Here is a 23,295-nt window from a genome sequence, read left to right as displayed (position 1 = left end):
AAAAACTGAAAATTTATTTTAGAATTGTAAAAATACTGTAAAAGTATATTGTAAAAAAAAAAAAAAAAAAAAAAAAACATATTTCTTTAAATAAAGGAGATCAATTAGCTATTAGCTTTTTTGTAAGCAATTAGCTTACAGCTGTTAATCAGTTTAAAAAACAACAATTTACAAAGTCTTAGTCTGTAGTTTCAGCTGTGAAGATTGTTCTAAAACTTTGTTAACACGTTATAATGAGGGTATATTAATTAACATTTTATACAGCAGTAATAAACATTGCTAAATGGTTTAATAATGTCTCAGTATAAGTATTATTCATTGACACTAGTTAAGACTTTATATTAAACATCACTTCATTTTAGCACTTAAAGATGTATGTAAATACAAAAAATGAACTGAGACACTATTTAAAACATGTTGTAATGGTAATGATAATAATAATGCCTTAACTAGTGTATAATTAGTGTGTAATTAGTGGAGATATTCTGAGGTAAGTACTGTTAATTGATGAACCCATATTTTAAAGTGTTACCAAAACTATTGACTGGTAATGTATATGTTATATGCATTTCTGGAAATGCTGAGATATATAGAACTTTCCCAGAAAGTGAAAGAAACATGTGAACTAAGGTGGTAGAGTAAAATGACTGGGATTACTGTGTGACACAGTTCTCATGAGCCTGCTTCACCAGAGTTACATAGTGCAGTTAGTCAAATGCTGAGCTCCACCATCAATCATAATGATTTAAAGCTATTTTAAAGCAAAAAAATTGATATAATGCTGCTTTAAGTATCAGAAATGCTATATTTTGCTGTAGCCCAGTGTTTAATTGTATTTTTTTGTAGCTAAAATAAATGAAAGACATAAAAAGGCATAGTGTACCTGGGTTGGAAGCTGTCATCTCTGACGATGCACTGCTTTTTCTCCGGCACGTGCTTCCACACTTTGGGATCTGCCAGATCCACCAGAGCTTTAGCGTTCAGCAGGCCGAAACCGAAGCGGCTGTTCACCATCAGCCCTGCGCCGTTCCTCTTCCAGCCGGGGTTATTGGCCAGCGGGTCGAACTCAGACGTCCACACCACTATATGCTGAAGATCCCTCCAGGTCAGATCCGGACTGAAACCACGCAGAGAAATACAGTTTTACTCATTCTGAGCTTTTTACAGCACCGCAGATCAATATTACACATAACAGGTTTAATTAGGTGACGGATTAAATGACTTTTTGCTATGCTTGGCTGATCGTCTATTGAGAATCAAGATGATTATACTCAGCAAATCTGTTGGGAGTCATAATAAGCATGCTTAATAAAAGACATCAGCACTATTATAATGAAGATGTGCTTACGTACTTCTGTTCCAAAGCCAGGGCGAAGATCCCAGCTGCCAGCGGGGCGGAGGCAGATGTTCCGGTGTGTGTCTCGGTGCATTCATTGTGCAAGTCAGCACTGGTCTGAAGGAGAAAAGGAGAAAGAGGTGGGTTGTAATGATTTTATTTCAGGAGACCCCTTACATATCCTGAAGGTCAGTGCAACGTTATTTAGCTTCCATTGAACATGGCAAATGTTAGTATAGCAGAAAAGCTGTTATTTTTATTCCATAAATATTTTACAATAAAAGTTATGAAATATGACGAAAAAATAAATATACACTATATCAGGGGTCGGCAATAGGCAATAGATGTGGCCCTCATGGATGACACATCTGGTCCGTAAGGTTGTTTAAACTATAAAGAATGATAATAAAAAAAGCTTTTGTTTAAATCGGATCTCCGGTTGATTCTGCATTTTTTAATGGAGACCTTAAATATACACTAGGGAAGCACAGATTGACAAGACAACAAGATTTTACTCAAGCGGAGGGGAGAATTAGTTTTGGGAGAAATTGATCCCTGTCTCTCTCTGTCGCCCTTGGCATGACTTAAGTTTCCACCCGTTTTTCGCCTGTTCTTGGGCTCCCTATCTCTTTATAGGGGCATTTTTTCCCGGCTGTGTCTCAATTCACTAGCCGGAGCAGCGGTAGTGTATTGGGACGTGACCCTGATGACACGGGTTCGATCCCGCGTTTTTCTTCTTGGGTTTACCTGCTTGAATTCTACTGTTCTGCAATTGGGTTCAACAACCCTCTGGGCTGGAGAGCTACTAGTCTAGACACTAGAAATGAATGAAATACAGCTGTGAGGTTTTGATTGTGAAACACTTACGATCCTCTGGTCGGTGTAGTCTCCGCTGCTGTAGGCCGTGGCCAGGGTGGATGAGCATTTCTCTGCGTACCACGGGGACAGGCCCTGCTGTGACGCACTGCTGATGGAGATGGTGTAGATGCTGTCTGTGTAGCCGTCACAGTCGCAGTTATCACCCTGCCGCCCGCCGTTACCCGACGCCCAGACGAAGATAGAGCCCTTTCCACCACGTCCCTAAAAGAGGAGCACAGAGCCATGATCAAGACTGAAGGGCTGGACCATATGGCCAAAATCCACATTATAACACGGTGACAGAGCTGGGCGATGTGGTAAAACTATTTTATAGGGCTGGGCGATATTGTACAAACATGATTCTCGATTATAATGTAAATTTTTTGTTCACTTTTATTTTGTTTTGTTTTTTTATTGTAAAGAAACAGCACTATTTAAAGAGATGTTCTATTTATTTATTTAAAAAATAGTAAGCTGTCCCATTCAATCCTTCGGAGTAGCTTTTCTATTAAACACAGTTCAAATATAACATCCTTGTATTTCAGTTAAGGAAAAGTGTAAAATATAAAAATGCCACATAAAAGAATTCTTTACAGGCTTCTGACAGGAGCAAATGTCTACCTACTGAATTTTGGCAAGTTACTGTTTACCAAATAGACAAGTTTATAGCATAGTTTTTGTTGATACTAAATGTTTGAAACAGTCACAGCTAAATGTATATATTTATTTATATATTTATAGTAGTAAATTCAAGAAATTAGTAACATTTTTAAGTGCTTAAAACGTTTATAACATTTATAGCATATTTTTTGTTAACATTAACACATGTTAGAAACAGTTATAGTTAAATGTATATATTTATTTAACTATAAATAAATATATATGTATATTCCGGAAAATAGTAACATATTTTTCAGTGCTTTGTAATATAGCCAAGAATATTAAAATGCTTATTCCTTATTATTACAGATATTACATTATTAAACATTTAGCACGATGTACAGTAAATATGACTGTTGCTCTTTAAATATTTCAAAAAATTCAGGATGAATGGACCAATGAAAGTGTTTTTTCTTCTACTGTAAAATTGTTGTTTTTCAGTGGCAGCCAATTGTGACTGGCTAATTGTTTTCCTTTTAATTGTACAAATTGGTTGAAGGATCAGCAGTAACCCTCATAATCCTTTATGCACAGGAGAAATTCTTAATATAATATGTATTATTTTCTGATACATGAGAATAAGAGGAGAATTGACTCTTTTCCCCACTTCTTCACTTCCAGCAGAAGTAGGTATCTGCTGGTGCTGATCTCTCACCTTCTGGATGCCGTACTCGAAGGCTTTCTGAGCCAGACGACCAGGACCCTCCACTGTTTTCCCGTCATCATTAGGACCCCAGCTGGCACTGTAGATGTCCACGTGGTCCGGGTTAAACCCTATAGAGCTGGCCTCTATGGCGTCCGTCACAATGCCATCCAGCATCCGGATCCCTGAGGAGCCAAAAGAGGAGCAGAGGAGTGATTAACTTTACCCCAGCTGACCCAGAAAATGCTCTTAATGGGTCTTACCAGGTGCAATATATGTACAGTGTGTGTGTGTGTGTGGTAATTTGGATGAGTGCTGTTATGTAACGGGTGTTGTGTTAAAAGCACACTGCCCTTCTAACTCCCTCCATTCACCTGGCTTGGGAAGCCAACAGCCGTTACATCCAGGGAAAGTTAAAGAGCATCAGTACTGTTTTTATGATACTAGTAAAAAATTTTAGAATTACCCCAATTTTTTTTACTTGTCCAAAACATCAAAGATAAAATTAACATAAATGAGTGTCAGGAGCTTGCCGTTGGTTTCAATCCTGTTCATGTAGCTTGCCATCAGCTACCAGAGCCCTGAGAGAGCACAATTGCTTGCCTTGCTTTCTCTGGGTGAGTACAGTAGCTGGCGCTCTTTCCCCTCATCTCTCCTAGGGTGATGTGGATCAGCACAAGGCTGCGTCTGTGAGCTGTTGTATCAGAACCGAGTCGCTGCGCTTTTCTCCGATTGTTAATCTACTACGGGTGCTACGGGTACATTTTTGCTGCATTGCTATCTTGGCAGTGGAAAACACAGTTGCTCAACACGTGTACACTGCCACTCGCTTTACACACAGTGCACAAACCCAATTTTTATATCAACAATAAACATAATACAGTATAAAATAACATTGCTGTTTCTGTAAATGACCTTCACCTTCACAGTGTGAATGAGCAGGATAGTTTCCTCTGCTGAGAAGCGCAAGAGCACTACTCCATTAAAATAGCAATTCGCCAAAGTCAAATTGCATCTGGCTCTTAAAGGGAATGGCAAGTGCTGTGTTAATGAAATGAAACACACCCATGATTAACTAAGAGAATTAGTTCATGCCTTTTACATGTTTTTTGAGCTGTGCAATTTGTACTTTTCCCGATGTTACGATAGCAAAGACACAATGACACGTCCCTAAACCAAGCTGTGTGGTTGTACCATTCTGCTACTTTTTCTGATATATACATGCAAATGCATCCAATACGTCTGCAGGGGATGAGTTGGAAAGGTGGTGATCATCCAAACATCCTGACCTCATTTATGCTCTTGTGTCTGAATACATTCAAATCCTCACAGCAATGGCCACTTACCTCCAACCTTAGAGTTGTAAGCCACCCCGACTCCACATTTGTTGTTGTCCGCCTGCATGGCAATCTCACCTGCACACCTTGTCCCGTGCCTGAAGACACAGAAACAAAAGCAATTCTTATTAATGAATCACGACTCATGATATGTTGGTGCTTTGTGATTTTCCGAGTAGTCTAGCAGGTACTAGGTGCTGCCACTATGATCAGGAGATTGTTGGTTCGAATCCTGATCGTGCAGCTTGCCATCAGCTGCCAGAGGCCTGAGAGAGCACAATTGGCCTTGCTCTCTCTGGGTGGTTACAGTAGATGGCGCTCTTTCTTCTCATCACTCTAAAGGGTGATGTGGATCAGCACAAGGCTGCGTCTGTGAGCTGATATATCAGGACCGAGTCGCTGAGCTTTCCTTCGAGCGTTAGCGCTGTGATGCTACTCAGTAATGCTGCATCAGCAGCAGTTCAAAAAGAGGCAGAGCTGAAGCCGGGCTGCAGCAGAGCCGACATTGTCTCTCGTAAGCTAAGGAGCTTACAGCTCTGTTTATACCAGCTACCTAATGTTAGCTATCTGTATAACTGTAGGTTTACATTGGATCTCCGGTGGATTCTGCGTTTTACAGAGACCTTAAATATACACCAGGGAAGCACAGTTTGACAAGGTAACAAAACTGAACAGAACACTGAACAATGAAGCGGGCGTCATTTTACTCTGTTTTACTCATTAATGACATCAATGATCAATCAATTATCGCCCTGAAGATACCCAAACAAAGTCCCATGCAACCCAGACAGCAGCAACGCAATGGAAATCACATTAAAAAAAATGTGTGGGTGAAAATGATGGCATTAGCGTTAAGGGCTAGGGCTAAACCAGTAATCACTGAGAAGCTGTGTCTAGAAAATGAGCCCCTTGGACTGATCTTAGATCACTGTGATACAGTATAAAGGATCTGCTGTATTACAGTGATGGATGAGTGTCTGTCTGTCTGCTCAGAGTATTTACTTTGGGTCTTCATGTTTGATAACATTATGCTGTTCGGAGGGTGTAATTAGCGCAGACATGCTAATTGTCGGGCTGAATCTTGTTAATTGTTAATGAGTGAGTTCTATTTTCTGTTGCTTTTGCTTCCCCCGTTCATCTGATCTATCTTTTGAGCCTAAATGGACTGTTGACAAATTCTGTATTATGCAAACAATTACAGTGAAGTACCTTGAGCCTGTTGACAAAGCAGCACTCCGACATGGGTGGGTAAGAGGATGAGTGTGTTCGCGTGTGTGTGTGTGTGTGTGTGTGTGTGTGTGTGTGTGTGTGTGTGTGTGCGCGCCACACTATGAGTCACTGGCAGGCATTGTGTGTGTGATGGAGGCAGCTGAACTCACAGAGGGCGAGAGTAATGAGTGTTTTCCATTTTATCCCACACCTACAGTGTGTCAGCCTCTAATTGCAGATCAGCTCAGAACTGAGAGAAGTGATTTTGTACGGATGTATGGTTTTATGATTATGTTGTTTAATGATACAGAAATGCTTCTTTTCAAGTTTTCAGATGAGACAGGTCAGATTTCACTGAACTGGAGAATGATGCTATATGATATAACCTCAGGATGAGTCTAAACATACATTACTTTTATAGAAAAATACAATTTAATTTAGGTTTTTAAATTTAAAATAGGTTTGGATTCTGTCCATATGAATGAGAATTTGACGCTAAAGGAGTTTATTAGGGAATTTTAGGAAAATCATTGTCTGGATTGTCAGTTTGGTGGTGGTATTGTGTTTTTTTCCTGTGTGTGTTTTTACATAAATGTCTTTTCCTGGTAAAATTGAGTGAAAATTGACTGAGTTTGTGAATTTCAGAAGGACTTTATAAAAGATTTAGGTGGAAGTGTTTTTTCTGTGGAATTGAGCTGTCAGCTTCTTATTGGCTGATTGTGTGGCCCTCAGTATTTAGAATGTTTTCATTGGTTGTTTTATAATTTACTAGAATGTTATTTACCCTGATGAAGGCCTGAGTGCCGAAATGCGTTAGTATTTTTTTTTGTATTTCTAATAAATAAAATATTCTCTAGTCAACAGGTGCTGCTGTTTTTATTTTTTTTTAAACTGTAATTGTTCAAATATATGAAGAATCGTTCCAGAAATCATTGCGATAAACGATATCTGATATCTGCCATATGGCAAAAGGAGAAGGTAAAAAAGTAAAAAAAAAAAAAAGAAATAGTTAAAAAGGTATTAACTGCAACTTGTTTTGCAAAAATGAAAACCATCTGAACTACATTCGCCAACATATTATTCAGAAGAAATATCTTTTTAAAATCCACTTACACAGTTTTTAGAAAGATTGTGACATTCAATAATGTTTTCATATAAATGGGATTCAATGGGTGGAGATAAATTAAATCTATGTGGAAATGGGCAGTATTTATTGGGTTTATTTGGATTTATTTAACACTTAAAAATTTAACTCAACTTAACTGTCAAATTACTCCAACACTGAACACCATTTATATCTGAATGATGAGTTAAAATTACACCTTGAGTGTGAAAATCAACTCATCTATTTAGCTCTGAATTTTAAACTCTGCAGTTTTTGCTGTGGATGACAGTGGGATCTAATGAACTTTTCCAAAGATAAAAATTAAGAAAATTCACACAATAAAACATTTTTATTTGTGAATTAGGCTCATTATTCATATTCTGAAGGTTTGAATGGTGATTCCAGATTTGCTACTGGTAGTGTTTGACCCCAGTGATGCAACGCAGGCTGGACGCACAGCTGGTAAACAGTGTGGCGTGAGTTTCTGGCGTTCCACTCTCAGACGGCCAAACTGTGTACGTACTCTAATCCTGTTATGTCAGAGTGGATGAGGGAAATGTATAAGAGGGGAAGAGGATTACACACGTTGTGTGACAGAGAGTTGACTTATCTACATCACATTTGCTGACACCGCCACCGGCGCCCTTTAAACACAGCTGTCGCCGTGACTGGACCCGGCCGCGCTGGAGCGCATCTGATAATGGCGATCCTTGTATTCCTGTCATAATTCTAGATTACCACTTCCTAATCCTGGATTGTGGCTCCGGCCCAGGGCCTGCGTCCACTGTTCATCCATCTGCAGACCTGAGAGAATTATGATGGTGTGGTACTCACTTGTTCTCATTGGTGGAGTCGTATCTGGGGAAAGGATCGGGGTCGTTGTCGTTGAAATCGTAACTGGCTGCAGGATCCTGGAGAAAAGAGAGAGATAGTGATAGAAGAATTAGTGTTAAAACTAGCATTAATACCCAAGTAAATCCTGTATATGTGTCTCCCAATGTTTATATTTAAATTTTAAAAACATTTAGTAACAACTGTGATAATACAAAAAAATCAGAATCTAATATTAATTCTCCACTGTATCAGAAAGGTGCTTGAGGAAAATAAAGCTGAAGCAGTGGTGAGCCATGCAACATGACAATGACCCAAAGCATTCTAGTACATCCAACAATAAATGGCCCAAACTTGGAAATGTCAAAGAGTGTCGAATGTCATAAAGTCAAAGCCCAAATTTTAATTAGGGGGTTTAAAGTGGGCTGTACAAACCCACAAAACATCACACAGCTGAAATAATACTGCATGGAAGAGTAGGAAATGTCAAAATGTGATTGTTATAAGATTTTAAGCATATGCAATTTCTTCAGTTTTATTTGTTTTCAAATTTCATCTCTCAATACTGTTCAAATTAAGCTTAAATGTCCATATAAACATGTATAAAAATGTTAAAAAAGGACAGGTTTTTATGGGGTGAAGCCTTCCACTTAAACTAGCTTCTCTGGCGAGGCAATGAATCAGGAGTGGGAGCATATCAACCCTTATTCACAGCCTTATTACTCCGGATATGAGTCATGTATGATGTCATAAATAGATGCAATAAAAAAGGGCAGAATCTACAGACACCAAAAATATCTAAAAAACATATTCCTTTGCTGAATCATCACAGAAATATGAATTATCATAGAAATATTGGGGCCAATCCAGGCGTGTTTAATGGATCAGGTATCAGCTATTTCATCCCAGTTTTAAACACAATGTTCTGTGTTTAACTGGCATAAGTGAGGAGAATTCTCAGAAGGTAAATAAATAGCTTATTTGTGCTCTGTTTTACTGGCACGTTCAGGACCAAGTGGATGCTAATGCTAATGCTAATTCACACAGACACACCCACACTGCACAATATTACACATCAGTAGGTAAAAAACAACAGCCGATATCAGTCCATAGTGTGTTTGGCTACGCACACACACAAATACACACTCACAAACTGGCTTAGTTTGAGGGTTAAGCCAGTGAGTCGCACACCGACACAAAGGCAAAAATGAAACTGGTTGTTAGCACTAATTACAGGCCTGGCTTTATGGACTCAGATTAGGCCCCACTAATGGTGCCATTCACTCCAGAACCAGGCTGAATCTGTAACTGGGAAAGCAGCCCATAATGATTTAGCAGTGCAACGCTTCAATAGGCCAGAGTCTGCGCCGTTGAGACAGTAAAGGCCTTCTGATTGAGTTACGATAATTACACACTGGAGCTGGATGTGTGTGAAGACTCAGACTGGCTCTCAGTCTTAATCTGTGTGTGTGTGTGTGTGTGGAGTGTCACTTTGACACATCTATTGACTATTTACACACACATATAGCCTACACTCTGTCCAGAAGCTTCCCAGGTCCAGCTAGACGCTATTCAGTAAATCTTAAACGGACTCTAGAATCGAACATCTTGTCATAGTTGAATTAGAGAGCTGAAAGAATACTGCATGGAGGAGTAGAAAATGTCAGATTTACGTTAAGCATAATCATTTCTTCAGTTTCATTTGTTTTGTTATATATGCTCCATCTCTCAATACTGTTCAAATGAAGCTTAAAGGATCATATAAAAGTGTCTAAAAATGTTCAAAAAATGACAGGTTTTTTATGGGGTGTCTTACTTTTTTAACATAAGTGTAGTAAATTTACAGTCGTAGAATGAATTTAAATGCAGCTTTCGGCAAGGCAATTAATCAGGAATAAGAGAGTTCAGTACGGTGAAGGCACAAACTGTGAAGCTCACACAGCTAGAAATGAGCCAAATACAAATCCCCAAAACTGTTACATCACAGTCTTGACTTTCAAATTGAAAACTGAATTTATCTTGTCATAGTTGAGTACAAGAGTTCAGTACATGGAAGCGATAAACTGTGAAGCTCAAACACTGATGTTCCGTCCAGTAGAACCAAAAAACAAGAGTTAGAAATGGGCCAAATACAAATCCTCAAAACTGTTACATCACAGTCTTGACTTTTTTAAATGGAAAACTGAATTTATCTTGTCATAGTTGAATACAAGAGTTCAGTTCATGGAAGAGATAACCTGTGAAGCTCAAACACTGATGCTCCGTCAGGTAGAACCAAAAAACAAAAGCTAGAAATGGGCCAAATACAAAATCCCAAAACTGTTACATCACATTCTTGACTTTAGAATGGAAAACTGAACGTATCTTGTCATAGTTGAATAAAAGAGATCAGATTAGTGAAGAGACAAAATGTGAAGCTTCCTCACTGTTGTTTCTTCCAGCAGAACCATAAAACAAGAGCCAGAAATGAGCCGAAAACAAATCCCCGAAAACTGTTACATCACAGTTTTGACTTGGCGTATTTGAACATTTTGATACCTACCTCTTAATATATTAATAGAAAAAAATATATATATATGTTCACTGGTTGCTGTTGCAGCCTCCTTTAGGGTGAATGTGTGTGAATGCTGTGTGTGTGTGTGTGTGTGTGTGTGTATGTGTGTGTGTGCTTTTAACACTAAACGTCTTGATCACAGTTCTCTGCACACTGCAGTGACGATCCTACATGTCGCTATGGATCGTCTCTCGCATGGTTGGGGGTCTCGGTCTCCATGGAAACAGGTGTAGGGTGTTGTGTCAGAGGAGTGGGTGTTGCCATGGTGACGCTCTTACGTAATTGGGGTAGATGTCGGTGTGGTTCCACTCCAGGCCGTCGTCCAGCACGGTGATGACCACGCCTTTACCCGTGATCCCCTTCTTCCACACCGGGATCACGTGCAGGTCCAGCTTCGGCAGAGACGGAGACGTCCGCGTGTCTTGCTGATGGAGGGATGAGGAGGAGAGAGAGAGAGAGGGGGGTATAGAAAGCAATGAGACAGCAGAAGACAGAAAGAAAGAAAGAAAGAAAGAAAGAAAGAAAGAAAGAAAGAAAGAAAGAAAGAAAGAAAGAAAGAAAGACCAGGAGATAAAAATAAAGAGAATAAAAGAGAAAAAAAGAGAGACAAATTGATGAAATATTATTGATTGAAAAAAGATGAAAAAGTTGAACAAAATGAGAGAGAACAAGAGAAAGAAAAAAAGAAAGAATGAAAGACCAGAAGAAAAAAGAGAGAAAAATAAACAGAATAAAAGAGTGAGAGATATGAGACAAAGAGCAAAAAAGAGAGAGAGAGAAAGAGAGGACAGGAGAAGAAAGAAACAAAGAGAATGAGAAGAAAGAGTGTGAAATAAAAAAAGAGAGGAAGAAAGTAAACCAGCATTAATAACATTTACATTTACATTTAATCAATAGTAAAGAACAGGAAAACACTCCATCCTTGCCTGTCTGTTTGACTGGCTCTAACCCTGCAGATGCTGGCTGTTAGCATCACAGCTAACCTGCCTTAACCTCATCAAGCCCAGCTGCTGTGTTTCCTGTGTCTGTTGGCACTGTGGCTCTAACCCTGACAGAGGCTGGCTGTTAACATTGAGGCTGATCCACTTCAACCCTGTACAGTCTGTTAGCATCACAGCTCTTACCTTACCATGGCTGGCTGTTAGCTTTGTGGCTAACCCATCCCAACTTTGCAGTGCAATCAAACAATCGCAATCTCACAGCAATGCAGCAAAATCTAGTAGAAACCTTTCCTTGACAGTAGAGCAGGATAAACAGAATTTTTAATATTCTTGATCTTAGAAAGAAACTATGAATAAACAGATTATAAAAAGGGTCGGCAATAGGCGACACGCGGACAAGATGTGGCCCGCAAGAATGAAAAATCTGGCCAGTGAGGTTGTTTGAACTATAACGAACAATAATGAAAATAATAAAATGCTTCTTTGGTGAGCTTTTTTTTTACATTCCTCTCCTGTCTCTCTGTCGTGTTCGGCGTGATTTTAGTTTCTAAAGTACTAGCCAGGGCAGTGGTAGTGTATTGGACAGCAATCCTGGCAACACAGGTTTGATCCCGTGTGAGGAGTGGTGTATTTATTTATTTATTTATTCCTTTTTTCTTGGGTTTACCTGCTTTGAGATCAACTGTTCTGCCATTGGGTTCAACAACCCTCTGGGCTGGAGAGCTACTAATCTACTAGTAGCACTCCTTCCCATTACACTTCATTTTCCAAAACTGATTTTTTTTTTTTTTTTTTTTTGCCGACCCCTGGCTTATGTTCTTACTTTTGTCCAAAGATTCTATTTACATTCTCAGAATTAAAACAACTAAACTCCTAATTTGTTCACTGTTATTGGTGTAAATACTGTATAAAGAGTGTCTAAGTAGGTCTGACCATATAAAAAGCCGTGTATTGAACTCTGTGCATTTGTGTCCATGGAGATTATACGGTCCACTTTTGTCCGCGTCCTTAATAAAAAGGCTCTCCACGAATCACATCCATTAGCAACTCTCAAAAGCAGAATGCCTCTTGTTTAAATGATATAATCTTCCATGCTGACCTTTCTGGAGGCTCTATTCACCTGCCAGACTGGGCCGTGAGGACGGGCGGTCTCCGGGCAGGTAATTAAGCGTCAACAAGAGAGCGAGTGCTGGAGAGACTCCAGAAATACACAATATTATCACGCTATCCGCTTAGTAAAGGCTTTGTGATGTATAGAAATGTAAAGGGCAGGATGGACAGTGGGAGAGATCTCATTAGCGTCAGGGTTTTAATTGGTGGAGGCGGCAGTGAGAAGCAGTCCAGGGGTCCTGATGAATCAGAGGACAAAAAGCAGAGAAAAAAATAAAGCTGGAATAAACAGCTTCAGGACACTGTGGACCCGTACGTGCAGAAGCATAAGCAGCAGCCCCTCCACCGTGACTCATAGCTGAGATCTCACTCCATCTCGCTCTCTTTAACAGAAGGAGGGGGCGAGAGCTAATGTGGACGTGACCACACATAGAATATGAGGACTCCGGATGGACAGAAAGAGCTAAACATGCAGTTAAAGCTAAATATACAAAATTTGATGTAGCATTTTGTATTATTCTCATAATAATATCTGTATTAGTGAGGATATTGTCTATATTAGTGTAAAACCCTGTAATATTCTCAGCAATCTCATTCTACAATCTTGTTTCACTTTTAGTGATGGTTCTGTATTTCTCAGCTTGTCCAGAAATGCATGTGTAAAGCATGTCTTTAGCAGGAAGCTCAAAGAGCAATACTCTTAAGTAATTCTTACTGAATACTGCTATAATGGTTTTATTGCTACTGTAATCTAGAAATGCTCTTCTTCTAAGATAGTTCAAAGTTTAAATGACAATTTCTGATACTGAATACTGTAGATAAAGCAAATAACGATTAAGATCACATACTAATGTTGCAATTCAACATCTGGGATTTATAGACAAGAATACATTTCTTATAGCTGAATGAGCATCTAGAGCATCTCTAAAGGTGAAGGTGGAGTTTTTGCAAAGGGTTTTGGGGGCCTAAGTTTCATCAACAGGCCATATTCTCAAATTAATTTACCATTATTAAAGAAAAAGCAGATAAACATCCAACATCCTGAACTCACTAATGCTCTGAATGCAATCAAATCCTTACAGCAATGGTCCAAAATCTAGTAAATATATTCTTATTTTCTTCCTGTACCTGTGTCTATCACTGACCTCAAAGCTCTGGACTCCATTGCCCAGAATGCACCACAACCTGACATCACACATTCACTCCCTCACATGAAACATCAGATGACTCCTTCCAGATCACAATCACCTGAATACTGACTTCACCTGTTTCACCTGTTTCACTCATTATATACACCTCTGCACTTCACTCACTCTCCGCCAAGTAATGGATTGTGGTTCTGTCTGTCTTAATAAAATGTTTATCTTGCCTGTGTTATTGTTTATTTCTTTGTTTTTTTCACACTTCAATTATGTTTTTGCCGTGACTTCCTACACTGTCTTGCTGCGTTTTTGACCTAGACGATTTGGGATTGTCGTATCTTAATAAAGCCTCTTATATTTTTCCGTGCTTGTCTCATCTCTGCCTGTCCCCAACACATTTACTGTATATATTATTGTATTAGTATGTATAAATGACGCAGTGGGGAATGAATGAAATATAGTAAAGCATATTGTGATATCAGATTGCATCTCTGCAGTTCTCTTCTACTGTCATTAGCTTTGAAGGATTAGCATGCACCCAAACACACATTCATATACACCACACCCACCCAATTACAGCCTGTGGCTCTCAGCCCAACACACTGAGGAGCATCTTATGACTCATCTCAGACTGAATTACCCAGCATCCTCTCTACACTACCATAAGGTAATGCATGCACACACACACTCTCTCTCTCTCTCTCTCTCTCTCTCTCTCTCTCTCTCTCTCTCTCTCTCTCTCTATCTGTATCTCTCTCTAATCTACCTCTACATCTCTTTTCCTCTCTCTCTTCTTTCTGTTCTCTCTCTTTCTTTATTTTTTTTCTATCTTTCCTCCTCCTCCACAAATATCTATCTTATCCTTCTCCCTCCCTCCCTCCCTCCCTCCCTTTCAGCACATCCTCTGTCTCATCTCCATAGCTCGCACGTCATCCTCCCTCTATCGCTCGCCCCCTCCCTCTCTATGCACCACTGCGCTAGAGCGCCTCTGAAGATATGCCTCAGTAGAGAAGGCTGCTTTTGGAAACAGGTTTAATTAATAAATAAGGGTTAACATTAATCTGTTTAGGGAGGAGGATCATTTAAACAGGTGCTGCTGAAGCAAGAAAACAACAGGACTTGTTCTTTAATATCTTCTTAATGATGCTCTAAAATCTGTTCTTAAAGAAACAATCAGTAATAAATGCAAGTGAATGTGTAAAATGGCTATAGGAGTCTAATTTCCAAACACTGGATAGAGTTTTCTGCCCTACAAGCTTACATGGGTTGCCAGATTGACACACAGTGGCAAGCGGCAACGAGTCTAACTCTGTTGATAACTACTGAATATTTGTTTCAATTGTCCAAAATATTTTTATTTTGCTAGTCAGCAACCTTACTGAAGCTCAATGATTACCTGTTCAGCAGGAAAAATAGCCACCTCAGTACAGAAGGCTGCTTTTGAAATTCAACAGAATTCGTTCTTTACTATCTTCTTAATGATGCTCTTAAATCTGTTCTTAAATAAACAATCAGTAAAAATGCGAGCAAGTGTGTGAAATGGTAGCAGAAGGTACAATTTACAAACACTGGATAGAGTTTTCTGTTCTACCCGCCCCTACCCAAATGCAAAACTCACACGAGTTGCCAGATTGACACACAGTGGCAAGGAAGTAAGACTCTTACTCTATTGAAGTCCAAAATGCCCATGTCTACTACACTAGTGGTTGTACCAAATTGTCCAGCTAGCTATGGTCAGCAACCTTACTGAAGCTCAATGATTACCTGTTCAGCAGAAAAATAGCCACCTCTCCCATTTCCATGGCTGCACAACTCTTGCAGAACTCTGCTGCTGTTTATACCTGGCAACCATGAGTGTGGATATGTTACTGGGGGAATGGCAGTGTGCAGTTTTAGAGGCCTCAACCAACACAGATTGCTGTATTTTACTGCAAAGTTCAAATAAGAAAATACTGTCTGAAGCTCTGCTGACAAGAGCTGCTAATACGGAAAACACTACCTTAATAGTCCTTTAAGAAGGTCTTAGATCTTATTATGCTATTTTCCCTGTAAACTGAACAAATCACACACAAGTAAAACACTATTTCAAAACAATATTTATAAAAAATAGGTTGTAGGTTGTAACTTGTAGGTTTTAACAGAATTGTACTTAGGAACTCTTCTTATATGTTGTTTCATTGCTTTATATTGAGGCAATTTGTTGTTTCCCAGACAGTAAAATTACTCAGCCTGTCTGTGAGTGTGGACATCCTTATCAATACAAACACAATTACAGGATCTAATATGGGGGTGTCCAATCTTATCTAAGCAAGCCAGAGAACACACTAACTTCTGTGTTATCTGCTGAACTCAGTCTTTAAACAATTCATAAAGTGTGTTGGTATAAGATTGGAAACTCCTGGATTAATATCTTTCCGAATCTGCTATTTCCTTCTACAGGGACTATCCAGAGCATGGGTAAAAGGAACAGAATTAACTACAGTATTTTAGCAACACGTTTTATCTGGTTTAGGAAAACGCTAATAACACCCATTAAGCACCATGTACCACTATTTTCATGGCTAAACAGTGATCTGGAGATCGCTGGTTCGAATTCCCGTCATTCAGCTTGCCATGAGCTGCCAGAGATGGCCCCTTTTTTCCCTCATCACTCCTGGGGTGATGTTCATCAGCACAAGGCTGCGTCTGTGAGCTGATGTATCAGAACCAAGTCCCTGCGCTTTCCTCCGAGTGTTAGCGCTCTGATGCTACTCGGCAAGCATCAGCAGCATCAGCAGCAGTTCAAAAAGAGGCGGAGTCTGACTTCACATGTGTCGAAGGAGGCATGTGCTAGTTTTTACCCTCTTTGTGTTGTGGCATCACTAGCGATCGGAGATGTACAGTTGGCTTAATAGATTTAGAATAGCAACTAAATGGGTGGGAAAATTGGCCTAGCTAAAAATAGGTGGGAAAATTAACCTAGCTAAAAATAGGTGGGAAAATTGGCCTTGCTAAAAATAGGTGGGAAAACTGACCTAGCTAAAAATGGGTGGGAAAATTGGCATAGCTAGGAAAATTGGGAGAAAATTTAATAAGAGTCCCATTGAGATGCCAACTTGCACAGGCGTCTGTTGGCTGATGTATCAAAGCTGGGGATCTGGTGATTTCCTCTGAGTGCATTGGCTATTTAGTGTAGATGTATTGTGCTAGTGTTCTAGCTTATAGGAGGAGCCCTAGTGAGTGGGTAGGTTAATTGGCTAAACTAATCTGAGGACAAAATTGGTAAAAAAAAAAAAAAAAAAAAAAAAAAGATACACAGGTTCACCTTAACAAGTGAACAGAACGTACTGCTGTTAGTCACTCTGAGATCTGAGGGGAAGCTGGGCTGTTGAGCCCATTTGGTGCTATGGAACAGCTTGTGACGAAGCAAACTGGAAATTTTATGACCAGTTCAATTAGGAGGAACGAAGCAAAGAAAACAAAACGTGACTCAGACTTCCAATATCCTGTTTTTCCGCCATAAAACAACAATATAGCAGAAGGAGTAAGGATCAGAGGAGACATGGGCAAATATGGCCACATCATCATCATCACATAAACACAAATATCACCACACATACACACTGTAAAAAAGACCCTCTCTGTCAGAAAAGAGCAGCAGACAGAAGAAAAGCACTGCTAAAGAGTGATCTGGGATAAAATGAGCATCTAAAAGTAATCCATCGCTCGCAAAAAGCATGGCGAGCGCTCCATTTGATTAGAGTGGGTCACAGCTCAGGCCACGAGCGGATGTAATTCATATCTGGGGGAAATGGGACGTTTGCTCTGTAAGATAAGCTTGACGGTGCTAAAGCGAATTAGGACTTTACATTTGATTGCCTCTTCTGTTGTTTTGGTTCAGCGAGGGCTGCTTTTCTCCGATATATCCAAAGGCATGCTCAATTAGGCAAATGCACTTTTTGGCAGCCCATTCACTCTTTCTCCTTCTGTCTCTCTATCTGTTTCTCTCTATCTCTCACAGCCTCTAACCCATCCCACCCTCACCCTTTGCAAACAAAGCCCATGTGACATGAACATATCCTGATTGTTGAATGAAGAGCAAAGTCTAAAAGGCCAAAGATTCACTGGGCCTGAAATCAAGTGTATTAAAAAAGACTTTATTCATCTTTTGTTGGAGTAAAGATCCCCAACTCCACATTTCATCTTAAAAGTATTAAATGCAGGGGTTGGACAATGGAACTAAAACACCTGTCATCATTTTAGTGTGGGATTTTAGGTTTCATGGCTAAATTGGAGCAGCCTGATGGCCAATCTTCATTAATTGCACATTGCAGCAGTAAGAGCAGAGTGTGAAGGTTCAATTAGCAGGGTAAGAGCACAGTTCTGCTCTAAATATTGCAATGCACACAACATTATGGGTGACATACCAGAGTTCAAAAGAGGACAAATTGTTGGTGCACGTCTTGCTGGAGCATCTGTGACCAAGACAGCAAGTCTTTGTGATGCATCAAGAGCCACGGTAATCAGGGTAATGTCAGCATACCACCAAGAAGGACCAACCACATCCAACAGGATTAACTGTGGACGCAACAGGAAGCTCTCAACACTCAAGCACCTCAACTAGAGCTAGCAGCCCAGCACACAAACCCAATGGTTCCATCAGCCATCAGTAATGAAGAGATCTGGGGAGCAGCCTCTAGACCCCAACAGAAGATGGGGAATCCACAGTGTTTAAGAGCTCCAGCAAGCAGACGCCGAGTGCAGAAAAATGGCTTTTGCTGATGGATGGTCCAATTTGAGGGATGGATTTTTCCTCATTCTGATTTATGTCTGTCTGCTTTTCTATCTAATTCAGTCTCTCAGTCTTGTATCAATGAGGAGGGTCTTCCCATATCGACATCAGGATGATCCATGTGGAAACCTGTCTATTTATAACTGCTGAGACTGCAGCACTGTCAAACACCTCATCCCCCACGTACTATACTGTACACAGCTACAGCCAACTCCAACTAACACCTTCTAATACCACCTAACACCAACAATCCCAGACACTGGACTGATGCCTCTCATTCACACTGTTCTACAATGTTCTTTTCCTCAGTTCTGTTTTCTTCCGTCTCTTTTTGGACTGTTATTCTTTGTTCAGACTTGCTAATGCCCTGTTTAAAAAAGTAAAACCATTCCAGAATAACTCACCAGGTACCACTGCTGGTTCCACATGGGATCATCGAAGAGTTTGTCCACTGAGCATTCTTTACAATCAGCCCCTAAAGGAGCTCGCTTACTTCTCTGCTTCTCATACTGCTGCTCCGCCCACGATACCTGCAGAGAGACAAAGAAATGTATCAATAAGCCTTATGTATCTTTTCAATCACAAAGATATGTGAGAACAGACATATTCACACATATTTAAATGCATTAAAGATATAAATTCCATACAGAAATACTATAGGAAATAGGTAAGGTTGTCTAGATCAGTCACTCTCTTTCATTCATTTACACTTTCTCTAGCAGCTCTTTCGGGAGAATTGGTTTGATCCGAGGATCGCCAGTTTAAACCATGGATCTTGAGTCTGAGAGAGCACATTTGTCCATGCTCTTTCTGAGGGGGTGGTGGCTGGTTTTCATTTGTGTTGGAGGCATGTGCTATCCTTCCCTCTCATAGTGTTGGGAGCATCACCAGTGATTGGAGTGGGACACTATATCGATAAAAGGTAAACATGTGGCCAATTTCTGTGAAACTTTCACCAATAAATACATAATCATTCAATAACCCTCATCAACCGGAAACACCGTCCACCTGGAGGCCAACTTATCAATGATCTCCATGTGTATTGAGTGTGGGAGAAAACCAGACGAAACCAGAGTCCCTGGAAAAAACACCACCCAGATAGGGACTTGAACCCGACCCCAGCGCTAGGAGGTGAACATGCTAACCACTAAGCCACTAGCCATTCCGCTCAAGGGATTATTGTATCCTCTTCAGTAACACAGACTCCATTAAGTATTGAGTTTTACAAAATCACAGTATTGAGATATCATTGTTAGCATGGGCATTGTATCGGGATTTTATTGTATTGTGCAAACACCTGTGATTTCTACTCCTACTAATAATAAGTAGGCTGGGTATCTGGCGTTCCAAATTGGTGAAAAAATAAGATACAATTCAAAATACACTGTAAAAAGATTTAAAATGGAATCCCTTACCCTGTCGTCTTCTGACAGCCTCTTGGTGATGTGGTCTGCACTCCTCTTGGTCCTGCTAGGATGACTCTGATGTTTGAATAAATAATGGTTTTGTAGCGCCCCAATCTGTGTGAGAGAGAGAGTGAGTGATTAAGGGACAGAGAGAAGTAGAATCTGTTGAAGGAGACGATTCATTTTTTAGACATAAATTCAGTTTGATCTAAATGACGTAATTCCATCTGTCTGGTCTAGACGGCCTGGAGCTTCCTCATCCAGATACAGAAGGACAGGCCTTGCTGTGTGTAGCTTGACCATTTCCAATGCTCTCCTGGAGGACAGCCAGTATTCAATTTATATCCAACACCTACATCCTTCAGAATGAAGCTAAATTGGAGAGAATTTGATTTTCGATAAAACCATTTCATTTCTTCTGTTTATATTACAGAGTTTATTATATATTTGTTTTTGTTGGAGTAAGTGTCTCATCTGTATGGTGAAGGGGTTTCTTGTAGATTTCTTGTGGTGCTTTGCTGTGAGGATTTGATTGCACTGAGTAATAAAAAAACATACTGTCAGAACGAAGCTGGAGCTCATAAGTATAGAGCGGCACAGAAACGCAGATCATTAAAACTGTCCATAACCATCACTGTGCTGCCATAAGAAACTAATGTTCGCCTGTTGCTTTCCAGTGTGAACGCAGGGTTAGGCGCTTGTACTCTCTTTCTCTTTCTCTGTCTCTCTCTCTGTCTCTTTCTCTCGTTCACTTGTGCCTTCTCTCTCTCTCTCTCTCTCTCTCTCTCTCTCTTTCTCTGTCTCTCTCAACAAAATTATCTAATCTGCTAGTCTGCTAGACCTAAACCCCACTACACTGTTCTTCCTGGCCCCTCACAATAATACTGGGAAATTCCATCATTAAAAATTATCATGATTTTAATTCATTTTTTAAATGACTGACACCACTAATTTAGTTTAACCAATAATTTAACTTTAACAACCTAATGCTAATATTTTTTTTAAAAGAACTCAAACACTGAAATGCATCCAGTAGTATTCTTAGAAGAAAAAAAACGTGTAGTTTAAGCAGTTAAAGTAACTCTGGGATTTATACTGAGGTGTGAACTGAACCGTGAATTTTCTGTACCATTTTCTACACCCCTACCGTATTGGTGCCAATTTAAAGCCTTAGCAGTGACCAGATTGAACAGAGGCTGTGGGTGTATGTTTGCACATCTTTGTCAGCAATGGGTGCAACCTAAAGTATCTCAATGCATTTATTAAAAGGGGTATCTACAAGTATTTAAATATACAGTATAATGTAGAGTACAATATATGAAATATATGGAGTCGGTACAGCTGTACTGCAAAGCCTGCTGGAATGCAGTGCTGCTGCTTATGCATGAGGTTGTGTAACGCAAGGCTTTGTGACTGAGGAGCTCAGTATGATGCTGTGCCCTGTCTGTTTAGCTGGACTGATGGGAATAACTGTATTTTTAAGAGTTTTTAGGATATAATAAGATAAAAACCCAAGCTTTTGATGAGTCTGCGTGCAGGATGAGTGTGTTTCTCTTCTCTTGAAATCTGATCTTGCGTGTCAGTGTCATTAGGATTACTTAAAAGGATAAGACGGTTAAAGCGAGCGGATCAGTGGATGAATTCAAAAAAGATGCCACAGCTCTTCTGTAAACATTTAAAATGAACTGAACTAAGATATACGTCTCTCGCTGGGCTGTTTGGTGACGTGGAGTTTGATGCCAGAGATGGAACAAAGGCATTCAGCACAGGCAGGAGGCACAGCTGCTGACGTACGGGCTTTACACGTCAGATAGAAACAGGTGTTTGTGAAGTGCTGGGAAAGAACATGCATTGAAGAAGTTCTCCTTTGAAAAATATATGTCTTTGTCACATAGACACAAGTACACAAATAATAAATGTTTTAATTTCAGCAAAGTTATTGGTGTGTCGGTAAGAATGCTGTTGCATTCTGAAGCATTGCTCTGAAATTGAATCGCCTTTATAAAACTCCTTCATTGGACAGTAGAAGTATTTTCTCCAACAAAAATCAGGATAAACCCTTTTTAATACCCTTAATTTAATGAATGAGCAGGTTTCCCAATACTTCTGTCTGGTTCTGATCAACTAATTTTCTCCAACACAAACAAAAGTTAACTATTTATCTCCAACACAAATAAAAGCTTCAAATCAACCAAGGTGGTTCCAATCAACACATTTTAACACAAGTGATTCTAATGAAACAATTTGCACCAACACACACAACCAAAGGTTTCAACTCAACCAATCCCCCAAGTGTTTTACTAAACCCAGTATCTTCTACTCATCCCAGGAGCGCACTGGTTCTTCCTACCTGTCTGACCAGTTGGTAGCCGAGCTCGTTGGCTATCGACTGCGCAGCGTCCGTTCCTCCGGGGATCTCCACGGCCCACTCGTTGAGGTACTGCCGGTCCAAAGCGTTCACTCCTGGGGAAGACAGCGCGCAGAGAACCGCGAGAGCGCCGAGAAACACCGCAGCAGGACATCTTACTGCCATTTCAGAGCGAAGAGCAGCGCGAGGAGAAACGGGGGCGCGCACTGAGTCCGGGGCGCGCGGGACGCGAGATACAGAAATACCAACTCAATACAGAAATAAAAAATAAATGATCAAACCAGAGAGCAGATCAATATTATTATCAGGAAAGAGAGATCAGGTCCGCTCCTCGTGACTGTGGCATGTAGGCTCGTGGAGAGGCGTGGAAAGATACCAGTGAGAGAGAGAGAGACAGAGAGAGAGAGAGAGAGAGAGAGAGAGAGAGAGAGAGAGAGATGTGGAAGAGGAAGAAGGGATGTTTACACGTCAAATTACGAAGAGCTCTGACGTCAATTCGTACCTGGGGTAGGATGCTGTGGTCCCCGAAGGATGGAGGGAGGATGGAGGGAGGAGGAGGAGGAGGAGAGGAGGAAGAGGCGGGAGGGATAAGAGGAGGGGAGACGGGATCTATAAATAACCCGCACGCGCTCAGGCGAGCTCGAGACTACCAGCCGCTGGAATTCGAGTTGAAGGGAATGACGTTGTTAAATAAAATTAATTCAGAAAAAAAATATATATATTAATTCTCATGCACATGTGGCTCATAAATGCTAGTCAATAATAACATATGCACACAGGCAGTAAATACATATTTGTGTATTTTTATTTAGGTATTTATTTTAAAGGCGTTATTTTCGTATGCTGACGAAAAACGTACGTCATCAAGCCCAAGTCGTTTCAGCACCTCTGCGCTGGACAGCTCCTGCAGAACTGCCCAGAGTATTCATTACAATATAGATCACTCATTCTCTCTTTCTCTCTCTCTCCTTCTCTCTGTATTTATATATATATATATATATATATATATATATATATATATATA

The 23,295-nt window shown here is 40.1% G+C and overlaps 1 protein-coding gene across 1 annotated transcript in view; it reads right to left on the bottom strand.

The window, feature by feature from the left end:
* pcsk1 (proprotein convertase subtilisin/kexin type 1) overlaps positions 1-22,757 on the bottom strand; it is a 30,709-nt gene extending 7,952 nt beyond the window's left edge. The window contains exons 1-10 of the mRNA XM_007253958.4: positions 22,254-22,757; positions 19,913-20,017; positions 18,902-19,027; positions 10,812-10,958; positions 7,983-8,059; positions 4,844-4,932; positions 3,510-3,682; positions 2,204-2,416; positions 1,353-1,453; positions 884-1,117 (exon numbers count right to left, since the gene is read on the bottom strand). Of these exons, the coding sequence (XP_007254020.3) occupies positions 884-1,117; positions 1,353-1,453; positions 2,204-2,416; positions 3,510-3,682; positions 4,844-4,932; positions 7,983-8,059; positions 10,812-10,958; positions 18,902-19,027; positions 19,913-20,017; positions 22,254-22,436 (1,448 nt within the window). The 5' untranslated portion in view covers positions 22,437-22,757. The remainder of the gene's footprint in view (positions 1-883; positions 1,118-1,352; positions 1,454-2,203; positions 2,417-3,509; positions 3,683-4,843; positions 4,933-7,982; positions 8,060-10,811; positions 10,959-18,901; positions 19,028-19,912; positions 20,018-22,253) is intronic.
* Between the last annotated feature and the right edge of the window lie 538 nt (positions 22,758-23,295).

This window comes from Astyanax mexicanus, chromosome 17 (genome assembly GCF_023375975.1).
Source record: "Astyanax mexicanus isolate ESR-SI-001 chromosome 17, AstMex3_surface, whole genome shotgun sequence".
Lineage (NCBI taxonomy): Eukaryota > Metazoa > Chordata > Actinopteri > Characiformes > Acestrorhamphidae > Astyanax > Astyanax mexicanus.
The sequence above is the reverse complement of the archived record's forward strand: the minus strand, read 5'-3'. Positions and strand labels throughout refer to the sequence as shown.